This window comes from Gymnoscopelus braueri (genome assembly GCF_963280865.1).
Source record: "Gymnoscopelus braueri genome assembly, chromosome: 16".
NCBI lineage: Eukaryota > Metazoa > Chordata > Actinopteri > Myctophiformes > Myctophidae > Gymnoscopelus > Gymnoscopelus braueri.
In genome coordinates, this window is record NC_137616.1 from 40,974,515 (window position 1) to 40,990,970 (window position 16,456).

Sequence of the window (16,456 nt, forward strand, 5' to 3'; positions counted from 1 at the left end):
AGGGGGTCCCCATTTAAATGTGTTAATATAGCACGACAAAAAGTTAAACCTTTTATACCTTGACTATTCAAAAATAGCAGATATACAAGTTCATAGCGCGGCACCGAGTGCCGCACTATGAACTTGTAGATCTACTATTTTTGAAAAATCGTGAACATTTGTGCAAACCTGTGAATACACGTTTTTTTAAAACATTTGTAACTCAAATCTTTGCTTCTGGGGGTCCCTGTAACAAACTATTTGAGATGGGGGTCCGCGGCCAAATACATATAATTTTGGGGGTCCTTGACATGAAAAAGTTTGAGAACCACTGACTTAAAGGACCACTTCACCCATGTTCAACCTATCTTCATTATAATTGGTCCTCACTAAGGCTCGTGATAAAATGTGAAAATAGCTGGTCTTGGTCCACCACTGTGGATAGTGGACAGTGTTGCCATGTGCGCTTATTATAAGCGACTTTGGGCTTTTTTTCCCCTGTATAGCCGCTTGTAAATATTGGTACTGGGGTTGCACATCTGCGGGTTGCAGATCTACAACCATTGTGAGCTTATAGATCGGCTAGTTTCAAATAGTCAATTTACAGTATATAATGTTCAAGTGGTAAAACTGATTTAGATGCTATATTAACTCATACAGCTGGGGACCCCCCAGCTGTATGTATTTTCGTAGACCTGGCCGCTTGTATCTCTTGTTAAATCTGGCAACGCTGATAGCGGAGTAAGGGTCTATGTCAGTGGGTCTGTCTGTCTGTTTGTTTATCTGCTTTGTCAATTGGCTTATCGATACATCTTTAATTTTGTTGTTGAGGAAATTCACCATGCTCGCTCGGTTTAGGGCGTTACATTAGACGCGCGCGCGCGTGTGTGTGTGTGTGTGTGTGTGTGTGTGTGTGTGTGTGTGTGTGTGTGTGTGTGTGTGTGTGTGTAAAATGCAATATCGCTATCGAACCGATAGTAAAATAATATATTGGTTTTAGACAATATTTTATCTTGACATGAAAACGTTTGAGAACCAGTGGCGTAGTAGTGGTTTGATTGTCCCTATAGCAGGGGTCTTCAACGTTTTCAGGCCAAGGACCCCTTGGCTGAGAGCGAGATAAAGCAGGGACCCCCATTATATATTGTATAAAATATGTATTTTCATGGATTCATGTTAATGTGTATTTCCAGACATTTAACCATGCACTTAAACAATACTTTGTAAACTTGACCTCTCACTCTGTACTTAGTCTGCTCTTTTCCCCCCCTATACCAAACCACTTTGCCGAAAATAGCAGATCTACAAGCACACAACACCTCGCAGCACGAGGCGTTGTGTGCTTGTAGATCTGCTATGTTTGGCTAAAGTTCTCCTCAGAATAGGGATGCTTGGTTGAAGTGGTTAATGTAAAAATCACACAAAGATTTGGCGGACCCCCTGTAGTAACTCTGAGGACCCCCTAAGGGTCCCGGACCCCCTGTTGAAGACCTCTGCCCTAAAGTGCAGTGGTCTGGTTTCTCTGTGAGAGCAGTGATTCTCTGTACTGTAGCTGTATAGAGGTGTGATTCTCCCTAACAGCAGTGATCTGATCATTCTCCCAAATCAAATGCTAGTGGTTTGAATCTCTGGAACTGCAGTGGGTTTTTCTTCCACCCCATGAGGTGTAGGTGACCCTTACAGTACATGCTCTCTGTCTGACTGTGTGACAGAGAAATAGAGTGGAAGGCACAGAGAATGCCTGTTCCACTGAAAAGGAGTCGAATGGATAGTGGCGGACAGTAACAAAGTACATGTTACTTGAGTACTGTACTTAAAGCGTTGGTTCTCAAAGTGGGGTCCGGGGACCCCCAGGAGTCCTTGGAGGGGTTCCAGGGGGTCCCCATTTAAATGTGTTAATATAGCACGACAAAAAGTTAAACCTTTTATACCTTGACTATTCAAAAATAGCAGATATACAAGTTCATAGCGCGGCACCGAGTGCCGCACTTTGAACTTGTAGATCTGCTATTTTTGAAAAATCGTGAACATTTGTGCAAACCTGTGAATACTCAAACCTCAAATCTTTGCTTCTGGGGGTCCCTGTAACAAACTATTTGAGATGAGGGTCCGCGGCCAAATACATATCATTTTGGGGGTCCTTGACATGAAAAAGTTTGAGAACCACTGACTTAAAGGACCACTTCACCCATGTTCAACCTATCTTTATTATAATTGGTCCTCACTAAGGCTTGTGATAAAATGTGAAAATAGCTGGTCTTGGTCCACCACTGTGGATAGTGGACAGTGTTGCCATGTGCGCTTATTATAAGCGACTTTGGGCTTTTTTTCCCTGTAAAGGCAATGTAAATATTGGTACTGGGGTTGCACATCTGCGGGTTGCAGATCTACAACCATTGTGAGCTTATAGATCGGGTAGTTTCATATAGTCAATTTACAGTATATAATGTTGAAGTGGTAAAACTGATTTAGATGCTATATTAACTCATACAGCTGGGGACCCCCCAGCTGTATGTAATTTCGTAGACCTGGCCGCTTGTATCTCTTGTTAAATCTGGCAACGCTGATAGCGTGTAAGGGACTGTGTCAGTGGGTCTGTCTGTCTGTTTGTTTATCTGCTTTGTCAATTGGCGTATCGATACATCTTTAATTTTGTTGTTGAGGAAATTCACCATGCTCGCTCGGTTTAGGGCGTGTGTGTGTGTGTGTGTGTGTGTGTGTGTGTGTGTGTGTGTGTGTGTGTGTGTGTGTGTGTGTGAGAGAGAGAGAAAGAGGCATTTGACTATGTGATGTAGGACAGAGATAATGAATAAAACAAATAGCCGTCATAAACATTTCACTAGGACTGGTATATACCTAAAGGCTATAAGCCTTGTTTATACAGAAAGCATGATTTAGTACCAACTGTTCCTCCACAGTGTCTACAGTATATATCGTCGCTGTCTGGCAGAAACATTTAATCTCCATATTGCATCTTTTTGTGTTTTTTTTTGGTTGTTTAATGCCCTTGTCATACAGTGACACACAAGTAGCAAAAATATCCGATCTGCCAGCTGACAACGCGTCTCGATGCGACGTGATGTGAGGTCGTAGATCTGCTATTTTTAACTTTTTGTTACGTGAAAGTGAAAATGGTTAGGTGTGTGTGCGCCGGTTTAATACCGAACCAATGAAAAGTATTGGCAAGAGTTTGTGACTAACAACTACACTGATTCAACTGGAACGCTGGTTCTTTTTTCCATTTCCTGAAGTGGGTAACAGTTTTGGACATACGCGGTTTCCACCCGACAGCGACGTTATTATCCATCTATCATTCTGTGTACCCACACCTGTCTTTTCCTCTCGTCTGTATCCCCCACAGAATTCATGTTGTCTTGTCACGTCAAAGCTCTGAGGACAATCTTCGGTGGCGGGATGTGTGCGAAAAAAAAAGAAAATAGGCACCCCAATTCAGATGGGAAATCGCGTTTCTGACGCTCGTAAACGCACGGCAACAGCTTACAGCTGTAATAAAGGTGGCATTTTCAAAACGGCGCCTTTGGTACGTGTTTCTCCCATCAGGACTTTGGCAGCGGCGGTCTGTCTGTCTGCCAGGCCTGATGGATTGGCTTGTAAACGTGTCACACGAAGAAAAAAAAATTTGATTTTTGTGAGAAGGACATGATGTTCAGGCTCTGGATGTTCACTGCTTGAGGAAGGTCCTTATTGTGACTGACAGGTTGATGTGTTTTTAATCAGTTCAATGCAGAGGTAATAAGTGTGGACGGGAATACATTCTTGTTACCTCATGACTCCTCAGTGGCGAGCCGTCTAGGCACTAGCATGCTAGAATATCTGAGTTTTTTTTTTGCCCTACCTTAACAGCCTGGCCGGGTCAAAATGACCCTTGACAATAATAAAGACAACTAGGAAATATTGTTCCTAAAGATACAACGTGGGCTTGCTTCAAGCCAAAACATAGTAGTATAAAAAGGAAAATTTCAGTTTGACTTGGTATCTCTGTCTGTGTGTTGTGTGTGGGTGTAGTTTTCCATTCTCCTAATTGTCATCGTGTACACACCTGCTTGCATAGCTGATGGTAGTAAGGGGATGGAGGGGTATAGGGGGTAGGCTAGGAGTGATGGGTATGGGGTGCTCCCCCCTGGCTCCAGTGAGCTTGTAGATTAGCTATTTTCAATGGTTTACAGTATGTTAAACAAAAAAAGGAATTTATCACATCAGAACAATAGTAAACAAATACAAATAAATTTCATTCGAAGAAGTATGAATCAGGCTTTATTGCTATGTTCTATACATTGAGCTCCAGCCCTGTCATTGTCTGTGTCATTCAGTATAGGTGAACTGGGCGAGACAATGTAGCTTGAGTCTTGTGAAGGGTGAATCATGACGACGGTGATTCCTGTGACAAAAGACCATTGTTTTTTCACACCCCTCTCTTGTTCGTTTTGGACAGCCTGCAAGAGGAACAATGTGTGAATGATGTACTAGCTCCGCTGCTCATTCATTATCAAAGGCCAGGGAACCGTGGCTGCTTTGACTGGATGAATTACATAATTACTGCGCGTTTTGTGTTTGATAGCAGGCCAGACAATGACTGGCAACGTTGTTAATCTCTGGTCCGATTTAATAACCACTTTCAACCTGGTATCATTATTTCAGGCATGTCTTAAATAATTATAATATTTCCAAAATAAAATTAAAAAAAGCAAATCTACAAGTTTTCAACGTGTTGCAATGTGATGCCTGTATAAGGCATAAGTGTTTTTTGGCCAAAAGTTCCACTTTTTGATTAGCCTTCATGTCTTTGATGCTAGTTCCACAGGCTGCTTTCCGTTGCTTACTCACAGACTGGCTGGGGTTGCTCAGATGGCCAATTAACATTCGAGCATCCTGTTAATTAATGAAACTACCTGTTGTGTGACAGAGCAGCTGTTGAGCTTAACAGGAGAAGACTCCTGGTCACGTCCCCAGTGTGAATGCAGGAAGCCGTAGCAATGAAAACCTGTAGCCTATATCGTCTCTGTCGGGCAGTGTGTGCGTGTGCGTGTACACTCTCTGAGTTACAAACCAATAAGGGACCCTTTGGTTCCTACAACTATCCGTTTTATACTCGCATATACATGAGCAAGAGAGAGAGGGACAGAAGGAGTGTGAACGTGTATATATATGAGGGATTTGTCAGCAAAAGTCCCTATTACAAATCATTATCCCCTTCCAGACCACATTTGCAGTCAGGCCTTTGAAGCCCAAATTGTGATTTCGTCATTCAACTGTTCCTGGGGCGGATTTAGAGATTTTAAGACCTGTTTCAAACTGCCGTTGTGGCGGCTCCCCTCACCTCACCTCACCTCACCCACACTCTGCATTTCCCCCGTTAGCTTGTGTGTCGTTCACTTCTCCTTCCTGAGTTCAGGTCTGTAATATTGAAAATCTGAAGACAGACATACAGACAGACAGACACGCAAGCACACAAGCACGCACGCACGCACACACACACACACACACACACACACACACACACACACACACACACACACACACACACACACACACACACACACACACACACACACACACACACACACACACACACACACACACACACACACACGTATACGCACTTGAAGAGTTTAATTGTCATTCCAAAAGTTCACACTTGTCAATGAACCTTTCCCGACTCCGCAGACAGGCGTCGTTCTTCAAGGGTACAGCCTCAAAACCCTGCAAATATACAGACAAGATGACACGAAAAAACTAAAACGCAGAAAATCGAACCCTGTTCTGAAATATTGAAAGACAGATGAAAGAGGCGGTGTGTAAACATTATTGACACAAGGTGTGGTTGTATTTATGTTTGATGTGCAACAACAATCCCAATACAGAACTCGGAGTGCAAGAGCCTTCAGAGCTGACAGGTGACAGAGATGATTACGGGCTACATTATACAGTTCTCTCCACAGTGTGGAAAGCGGATCTACACCATCTCACTGTGGTTTATATAGTGGTTCTCAAACGTCTTTCCATTTCAAGGACCCCCAGGCAAGGTTATTATAGTTAACGAAAACTAACGAAATAACGAAAACCAAAATTGAAAAAACATTTCCGTTAACTGAACTAAATAAAAACTAGAATAAAAAAAGATGAAGGATAACTAACTGAACCTGTACTGTGTGTTTAAAAAACTAACTAAAACAGGCTCAAATTATAGATAAAATGCCCTTAGTTTTTGTATATTTGTAAGGTTTTTGGGATTAAATTAATGTATTGATTTTGCTGTGCCAAATGTATAAATAAATGTTCAGTTTGTTCAGTGTTTATTAAACAATACTTACCTTTTCAATCCTGCACCTGGCAAATAACCCAAACTATACTAAAACTAACAATAACACTAATACTAATAAAAACGAACTAAAACTATTAGCATTTTCAAAAATAAAAACTGATAAATACTAGCAAATCCACTCTAAAAACGAATTAAAACTAATTGAATTAGAAAAAGAACATTCAAAACGAACTAAAACGAAACAAAAATTAACTAGAAGATGTGCTCCTCGGAGCACAGGTCTCCGCCAGGTCAGTTTGCAGCACGTCCTGCAAAGCTTAGCCTATGGGCGGTGCCAGAGATTAGCTGGTGACAGACGGACACACACACACACGGACGGACGGACAGGGGGTAAAACATACTCTCCCCCATACCTTCGGCCTGGCGGAGACAAAAATCCAAAACTATAGTAACCTTGTCCCGTGCAGCGTTAGATCACGGACCCTTATAACTCAGAGAGTCCATTTGGTTCCATTTGTACACTCTCTGAGTTACAAACCAATAAGGGACCCTTCGGTTCCTAACTATCAAGTATTTACTGTAGCTAGGGAAACCCCTTGGAACCCCCATCCTCAAGGACCCCCGGACCCCACTTTCAGAGCCACTGGTATACTGGATGAGATGCTGTTCACTCAGTGTGTGTGTGTATGGGTGCAATCGTTGCTATTTGCAGTGCACACTATAGTATTTGCAAGATACACATTTTGGAGAGCCAGTCATGGGAGTTCAGGGTCTAAATCGAGGTTCCTTATTTGGCACTTCTCCCTGAAACAGTTTCATGCTGAGATTGGTTGAATATTCCACACGATAGAGGAAGCGCTGTCTGGGTCAGTGAATCCTTATGTGAGGACTCCTGCTACACGAAACAAAGAGAATCATCAAACGCATCAAATACCCTATGCAGTGGTTCTCAAACTTTTTCATGTCAAGGACCCCCAAATTGACACTTATTAGCCCACGGACCCCCATTTGAAAAGATATGCCAGGGACGCCCATAAGAGAAGATTTTTACGGCTCTAGCAGTGATTCTCGACCATTTTAATTTCAAGGACCCCCAGTTTGACATGCATTAGGCTACGGACCCCCATTTAATGGCATTTCTATCTCTGGGACCCCAATTTAAATAGTAAAATCAATGCTAATTTAAATCTGAGACAACGGGTCCATTTGGTTCCATTTGTACACTCTCAGAGTTACAGACCCATAAGGGTCCATTTGGTTCATAAAATCATTTCGCTGGGGACCCCCTGGAACTCCCTCAAGGACCCCTGGGGGTCCCCGGACCCCACGTTGAGAACCAAGGCCCTAGAGGTGAGACGACAGAGGTCAAAATGAAGAATGAACTGATTTTGTATGAGTGTACTCAAATATTGATCCGTAGTACTGTTCTGTACTGTACTGTACAAAACTACAATACAAAAAGACATAGAACAACAAAACAGAGTGTAACTGTAATGTAACATGATAACACATATGTAATGCATAGACTTGACATAACCAACAACTCAGTGTAAAGCTATACAGAACACAATACAAGCACAGTTTGCATTTGCATACAATTCTCCCTCGTACTGTGCTTTGAGTTCAAGATATCACCCTGGCCCATGTTCTTCATAATAAGTACTTTCTACAAGGTTGCGTCAGTAGCGGAAAAACCAGGCCTTGAATGTGAAAAATATAATATGCACATAATTTATGTCTAAAATATTTAAATCATTTATGTTGGGACGAGGTTAGTCGTGATTGAAAAAAGTGCTTACACTGACTCTTTCTCTCTCTCTGCCTGTGTCTTCTTTCACTGTTTTTTATGTTGTGGCGCTGTAGGGGGGCCCGAGCTTGTTTTAGTGGAATAAATCCATGTCCAAACATTATGTTGATCTCGTATTACAGGGACCGGGTGAATTAATAGAAGGATGTTATCTGTTATCATTCCTTTTTACATTTTCAATTTCAAGTACATTTAGAACACTTAACCACTTAAACCCTCTATTCATTGTAAAACGGACCTGAACTACAACGCTATTTATCCGTCTACACGGATAAATATCTCTCACAATGCAAGTTTATATTATACCGTTTAACTACTACAGTCCATTGTATTAAACTGTATTGGATTTTGTTACGTCCAAGCAATATATTCAAGTTCTTAACCCTTTAAGCCCTGGAACGCATCTGTGTTATTCTTTAAATTTGAGCTAAAAAGCATTCTTTTACACTTTGGCTATTCAAAAATAGCAGATATACAAGCTCATAGCGCGGCACCGAGTGCCGCGCTATGAGCTTGTAGATCTGCTATTTTTGAAAAATCGAGAAAATTTGTGCAAATCTTTGAATCTATATTTTTTAAAGCAAACGTTTGAAACTCAAATCTTTGCTTCTGGGGGTCCCTGGAACAACACATTTTGAGATGGGGGTCCGCGGCCAAATACATATCATTTTGGGGGTCCTTGACATGAAAAAGTTTGAGCCCCACTGATATAGAAACATACGTTTTTTTCAGAATACTGTTGGAAATTTTAAGACATTTCTAGAATCGGCTTCAGGTCTTAAAGGGTTAAATGCCTTGATATTAAATAAAAATTGTACATCTGATAATAATTGTTAATATCCCTTTATTATTACATTTGTGACTATCATGGGCTATTTGAGTGATGATGTTTACAGTATACTACTGGTGAGAGTGCAGGCACGCACGCATGGGGCCCCCTGGAGTGAGGCCCCCTGGAGTGAGGCCCCCTGGAGTGAGACCCCCTGGTGTGAGGCCACTACATCATCAAAGCTCCAAAGCATCTTTGGGTACTTAGAAAAGCGCTATACATTTGAGATATTATTATAATTATTAAAGCTGCCCACCCCTGCTCTAGACTTGGTGAACTGGACCTGAGTTGGCTCTGCACACACACTACATCTCTTTGCCAAATATATTCAAGTTCCTAAATGCCTTTGATATTAAATTAAAATGTTACATGTGATAATAATTGTTAATGTCCCTTTATTATTACATTTGTGACTATTGTGGGCAATTTGAGTGATGGGGTTTATAGTATACTACTGGTGAGAGTGCAGGCACACATGAGGCCCCCTGGAGTGAGGCCCCCTGGAGTGAGGCCCCCTGGAGTGAGGCCCCCTGGAGTGAGGCCCCCTGACCAGTGAGGCCCCCTGGAGTGGAGCATCATCAAAGCTCCCATGTAAAGCATCTTTAGGTACTTAGAAAAGTGCTATATTTGAGATATTATTATAATTATTAAAGCTGCCCATCCCTGCTCTAGACTTAGTAAACCATGGACCATCTCTTTGCCAAAAAAAAATCACCAATCTACAAGCTCACAACAGACACTCACCAATAAAAGTATAGTGTTTGGGTGTTTAGAGAAGTAGTCAAAAACACACATTCATGCGGAATGCATTCATTGCGAGAAAAAAAAAAGTGAAAGATTATAACAAACGTAACTTTTGTTCAATTGAAAAAGTTACACTGTGTGTCCTTGAATGTCTTTTGATCCTATTCTAGATTGAGTATTCATGGTGTAGATATAACGCACGTACCCTGCGTGTGTGCGGGAGTTCACACGTGTGCGTGTGTATTTGATTGACAGCTAGTGAATGATTTATGACCCCCGTGACAGGTTGACGGGTGGCAGTGGCTCAGGGGTAGAGTGGCCGGGTAGAGTGAACTGGAAAACCGCAAGGTTCCCAGTTCGATCCCGGGCTGGGGCGCTCCCCTAGAGTTAGTGTCGAAGTGTCCTTGAGCAAGACGCTGAACCCCTAATTGCTCCCGATGAGCAGGTTGGTGCCTTGCATGGTTTCCTCCGCCATCGGTGTATGAATGTGTGTGTGAATGGGTTAATGGCACAATCAATGTAAAGCGCTTCGGATAGAAGCGCTATATAAAAAAATGCACCATTTACCATTTACCATTTGACGGACCATGACTTTATTATGACCGGGGCTTGACCCTCCACTCCCCCCTCCCCCTTGCTCCACTCACTTCCTCAGAACACGGATCCCCTGCTGTGACTCACCCTTCCTCTCTCCCACCCTACCTCCCCCTCCTACGGCCACTTTCACTCTCACATACTTTAGTGAACTTCTCTGGAGTTTCAAAACTAAACTGAGATGGAAAACAAATACCAAATAAAAACAAAAACGAATGAAACATGCAAACCCTTGGTTTCGAGTTGTCATACATTTAAAAGTTTAACTGCGGCAACTTCTAAAATAATTGTGGAGTTAGGCTGGAGCTGGTGCTGGATCCCGCTTCAAGACAGAGTTTTTGTAAGACAGTCGAGTCGAGAGATACGCAACCTCTGGGCCAAAGTATGCTTATAATGTGTATATAGTTTTTAATAGCGTTTTGGTGCAAAGCCCAGATGACGTGAATTGGTCTACATTGATTCTGCATCAATTAAATATTAAAACTATGTCACCGCAGGTGAAGGCCTGAGTGTTGCTAGCTCTTTGTAATATCTTCAGTGTTAATGTAAGCTAGTTGATGCAGTCTATGTATAGAAAACCTATGTTTTTTATCTGCTTATTTATTCATCACGATTATTTTATCCATACACATGAACAAAGCGATGTGTTTGCATTTTCTAGTTCATCATTTACTTTTGAAAGTGAACAACGTCTCTGTCTCTGTATAGCTAGCTACAGTAAACATATTACCGGACATTTTGCAGATACGCACGAGTCACACAACATTCAGAAGTCTTCCTCACGCTTAATTCTCAACAAATCTCTGAGATAAAAATGTTCCTAGAAGTGACAGTTTCAATTTCTTGTGTCAATTGGGTTTATTCAAAGACAATGACTGCGCGGTGGCGTTTGCTCCAAACCAAACCACTCCGCTTTAGTTTAATTAATCCATCGCGCAGGAAATAAAGAACCGATTGCTTTGTATCAAATATGATTTTATTCCAAGGCAATCAAATGCTACAGCTTGGAAACAAAAAATTGGAATGTGTCTGACATTAAATAAGAGTTTACACTTGTACACCGGCACTTCTGAATTAAATGATTGAATGTGATTGTCATTAAATCAGCGGTTGCCAGTTAAGCTTACCAGAGACGAATAAAGTGCCATCGCTATAACCACACCAAATCATTCAGTTTGATTAATCCATAACACAAGTGATTGGCATAATTTAACCACTTAAACCCCATATGGGTAACTGGAGTCCCTCAGGGCTCAATACTAGTGTATTTTCTGTTTTCTGTTATTGTGGGGAAAGCTTTCGCTGAAAATAGCTGATCGACAAGCATACAACGCGACGCAACGTGTCGCGTTGTGAGCTTGTCGGTCTGCAATACGGATGCTACGGGGTTTAAGTGGTTAAAGTTTGCCGTAACCGGCGTCATGCGGGTGATAATTCTGTGTATCAAATATGATTTTATTCCAAGGCAATCAAATGATGCAGCTTGGAATGTAAATGTTGGACTGCCTCTCTTCTGTGGGCAGAGAGGGAGAGAGTGTTGATTGCATTTGGGGATAACACATAACGCAGCCCCGCTCTTAACCCATTAAGACCGGGAACACATCTGTGTCTCTTTAGATTTCTCTGGCTATTCAAAAATAGCAGATATACAAGCTCATAGCACGGCACCGAGTGCCGCACTATGAGCTTGTAGATCTGCTATTTTTTTTTAATCGTGAAAATGTGTGCAAATATTTGAATATATATATTTTTAAAGGGAACATTTTTGACTCAAACCTTTGCTTCTGGGGGTCCCTATTACAAAATATTTTGAGATGGGGGGTCCGCGCCCAAAATAGATATCATTTTGGGGGTCCTTGACATGAAAAGGTTTGAGAACCACGTAGAAACATACGTTTAAAAAAAAAGAAATGACAGTAGGATTTAGAAGACATTTGTAGAACCCCCCAGAAGCAAAGATTTGAGTTAAAAATTATTGCTTTAAAAAATATATATATTCAAATATTTGCACACATTTTCACGTTTTTTCAAAACTAGCAGATCTACAAGCTCACGAGCTTGTAGATCTGCTATTTTTGAATAGCCAAATAAATCAAAAAATGACACAGATTCTAAATGGGTTAAAGGCAATGGCACCTGGCACACCGATTGGTTTGATTAATGTAACGCCCAAACCACACTTATGCATAATGTAATGGGTAGTGCAGGGACAAGGCTGGTGGCTCATGATAGCGACACAGCCCGTGGTCACGGCCCACGTGCAAAGCTTTATGCTTAAATAGTGGGTATATAGCGCGGCTGGAGCGCACAAGGGCCCTACATAATGTAGGCTATATTATGTGTAAACATGGCTGAACATGTCTCACATGGTCCAGCCATAGATTAGATACAGTAGTGTTGTTTCTCATTGCATTTCTTTGTTTCAGGAACTCTATCTTCTGTTTTTGTTTCTCCTTTCTCTCCGTCTCCCTCCCTGTCTTCCATTGTAGTAGAGCGGATAGTAGGAACAATCGTTCACTTTGTGATACAAGCGTGAAAATTGGCATGAACATTCCTTTAGGTCAACTCTTTGACTTTTTTAATCGAGCCACTAAAAAATCCAAGATGGCGGCCATTTTTCAAGATGGCCGATACCTTAGTGGGCAGTTAAGTGATATGATGGTTTATTTGGTGATACAAGCATGAAAATTGGCATGAGCAGTCTCTGTGGGTCACTTGACAATAGGCCACCCACAGCTACTTGAAATTTCAAGATGGCGGCCATTTTTCAAGATGGCCAACACTTTAGTGGAGCATTTAAGTTATATAATGGTTCATTTGGTGATACAAGCATGAAAATTGGCATGAGCAGTCTCTGTGGGTCACTTGACAATAAGCCACCCACAGCTACTTGAAATGTCAAGATGGCGGCCATTTTTCAAGATGGCCACCACCTTAGTGGACTAGTTAAGCTTAAGAAATCATTTAGTTGGTGATACAAGCATGAAAATTGCCATGAGCCGTCTCAAAAGGTCATTTGACAAGAAACCGCCCACAGCCACTTGAAATTTCAAGATGTCAATCTTTAAATGATACCTTTTCTCATAGAAATGTATTGGGTTCCTCAAAAAGCTCTGTCAAGAGAGGTTGTTTGACTGTGTTTTGTCTGACTCCTCGCCCACGACCTGTCCAGTTTGGTAAGACCTGTCAGGAGTTGCCTCCCACCGGCATAGCTCTCAGGGTTCACTGAGGTAGGCCTAAACAAGCTCCCTTACCACGACAAGGTAACAGTCACAAGGGAGGATATATATATATATATATATATGTATATATATATATATTGTTTTTTTTAAACTAACAGCCATTACATGTGTCAAATAAATACTAAGGGGTGGGGAAACAAAAAATAAGATGAATAAATTAGCACAGTTGTGGTGCTGATAAGCACAGTTGTGGTGCTGAACGGACAGTGCTCCAAAATTATGAGTAATGGCTAATACTGAATGGCAATAGCCACGGAACCATGACAAACGATACTAAGGAACTAAACTGAAAATGTGCTTCACTGTTAGATATGGCAGTGGAAGGCAGTGGAAGCAATGTTACAAAGTAACAACTGAAAATTACACAGTAATAGACTAGATAAAAAGTAAAACATGATGCGTCGATGTGACGAGGGGAAGCCGAGCCATAGGCCTCCACTTGAAAACACAGAGGACAACAGGGAATAACTCTGGCAAAATAAACATGCAAATAGGTTCTAGCAGGGGCAACTACATAGGCATGTGAAACTGAGTCCATATCTGAAGCAGTTACACCTTCCAGTACATGCCTTGGAGCACCCACATTTGGTCAACTCGCAACAACTCTCCGCAATAGGTGGAAGTGGAGTCCAGAAGACTTTCCACTTCTCGTCCTGTTCCACCCATCCCCAGTCAGATGGGCTCGGCATTTGTGGATGTCGCTTCAATGCCTGTCCCCACACGTATCCAGCCTCATAAGAAGCATGTTTGGCATGCTCTTTGAGTGCTGCTTGAGTTGGTGGGATCAAGTCATATTGTCTTTGCTTTCTGGCAAAGAGATCAAGCCTGGCCTCGTTCACAGTTGTGACATCGCTGGACCGGTCATACATTAGATCTTCTTGGCCTCTTGACATGGATATCTTTGGTATCTTCAGTGTCTTCAGCAGATGTAGATGCTCTCTTTTGGGTCCTTTCCAGCTCTGTGTTGTTGAACCTAAGTTTACAGCTTGAATTATATTTTGCTCTGTTTCTTGTCGATGTGCTTTCTATGCCATCACCTTCATCTAGTCGGGTTGGACTAAGTAAGATAGGCAGAGCATTGATCTTATGAAATAATGGAACATTTCTTGCAATGGTATCATAACCAGTACGATCGTGCTCTCTGTTGAATAAACTCGGCTGAATGAGTTTTTCCTTGGTGACCTGCTGACAAATTAAACATCTGTCCCAGTTAGTTTTCACAACTGTTATGATGGCTTCTGCCATGTCTGCAGCATAGGCAGAGGCCGAGGGTTTATCCTTTTACCACCTTTTACCAAGCACTTTGATGTATGGGATACAACTAAGTTCGTGCCTTAACCCTACACTTAGTTCGATCGTTCATCCAATGCCATTTAAATCCTGAGCGATCTGTACACCATCCGGTTAACTAAAACCCCATTAACCTTGGCTCGGCTCTCCCGTGCTGGCACAACCTGTCAATTCAGGTGCGGCTATCTAACTGTTTTGGGGTAAATTAGACAGCATTTGGGATACCAACTTTCAATTAGCTGACATTGAACCCCAGTGATATATCACCAGTGTGCCCTGGTAGTGCAGATATTCACTCTTATCTAATCTATCTATGATCAACAAATCAACACAACTATATTGTGATGTGTTAAAAGTTGTTCTTTAGCATAATAATAATAATCGTCCTTAATGAAAAAAAAACATACATTTCTATGAGAAAATGTATCTTTTGAGGATCCAGGGGGTGGCCATCTTGAAAATAGAAATGTAAAGTGGCTGGGAGTGTTTTCTTGTCAAGCAACCCTTAGAGACTGCTCATGCCAAATTTAATGCTTGTATCACCAAATAAACCATTATATAACTTAATTGCTCCACTAAAGTGTTGGCCATCTTGAAAAATGGCCGCCATCTTGAAATTTCAAGTAGCTGTGGGTGGCCTATTGTCAAGTGACCCACAGAGACTGATCATGCCAATGTTCATGCTTGTATCACCAAATAAACCATTATATAACTTAATTGCTCCACTAAAGTGTTGGCCATCTTGAAAAATGGCCGCCATCTTGAAATTTCAAGTAGCTGTGGGTGGCCTATTGTCAAGTGACCCACAGAGACTGCTCATGCCAATTTTCATGCTTGTATCACCAAATAAACCATCATATCACTTAACTGCCCACTAAGATGTCGGCCATCTTGAAAAATGGCCGCCATCTTTGATTTTCAAGTGGCTCGATTAAAAAAATCGATAAATGACCTCTAAAGATGATCTGTACCAAGTTTCACGCTTGTATCACCAAGTGAACGATTCTCCCAAAATATTGCTTTTATCCGCTGCACTATTGCCTCTGATTTTGCTCCTGTTGCGGTCATCTCTCCCCTTTTGTTTTTGTTTTCTGTCTCATGCCCTTTCCTGGCATTCTCTCTCTCTCTCTCTCTCTCTCTCTCTCTCTCTCTCTCTCTCTCTCTCTCTCTCTCTCTCTCTCTCTCTCTCTATTTAATAAAAAAAGCCAGTTATACTCCCACCATCTCTGCATGTGTTCATCTCTCTCTCTGTCTCTCTGTGTGTTGCAGGTATAAAGCCATAGTGAATCCCATGGACATCCAGACGTCCAGCGCAGTGTTCTGGACGTGTCTGAAGGCAGTGTCCATCTGGCTGTTGTCTGTCCTCCTGGCTGTGCCTGAGGCCATCTTCTCACAGGTGGTCGCCATGCAGGTACAGTCAAATAAAACTACAATTACGGGGCGCTCGTGGTGGCGCGGCGGTAAAGTGCCTGCCCACCACCGTGGGTTCGAATCCATCGCGGTGCATCCGGCTTTATTGAGCGTCTATATCAGTGGTTCTCAAACTTTTTCATGTCAATGACCCCCAAATTGTCACTTATTAGCCCGTGGACCCCCATTTGAAAAGATATGCCAAAGGACCCCCATAAGAGAAGATGTTTACGGCTCTAGCAGTGATTCTCAACCATTTTCATTACAAGGACCCCCAG

At 41.9% G+C, this 16,456-nt stretch overlaps 1 protein-coding gene across 1 annotated transcript in view; it reads left to right on the top strand.

The window, feature by feature from the left end:
* Window positions 1-16,456, top strand: part of nmbr (neuromedin B receptor) — a gene marked incomplete at both ends in the record, with an annotated part of 129,664 nt that overhangs the window by 41,155 nt on the left and 72,053 nt on the right. The window contains one exon of the mRNA XM_080452829.1: window positions 16,038-16,179. Coding sequence (XP_080308955.1) covers window positions 16,038-16,179 — 142 coding nt within the window. The remainder of the gene's footprint in view (window positions 1-16,037; window positions 16,180-16,456) is intronic.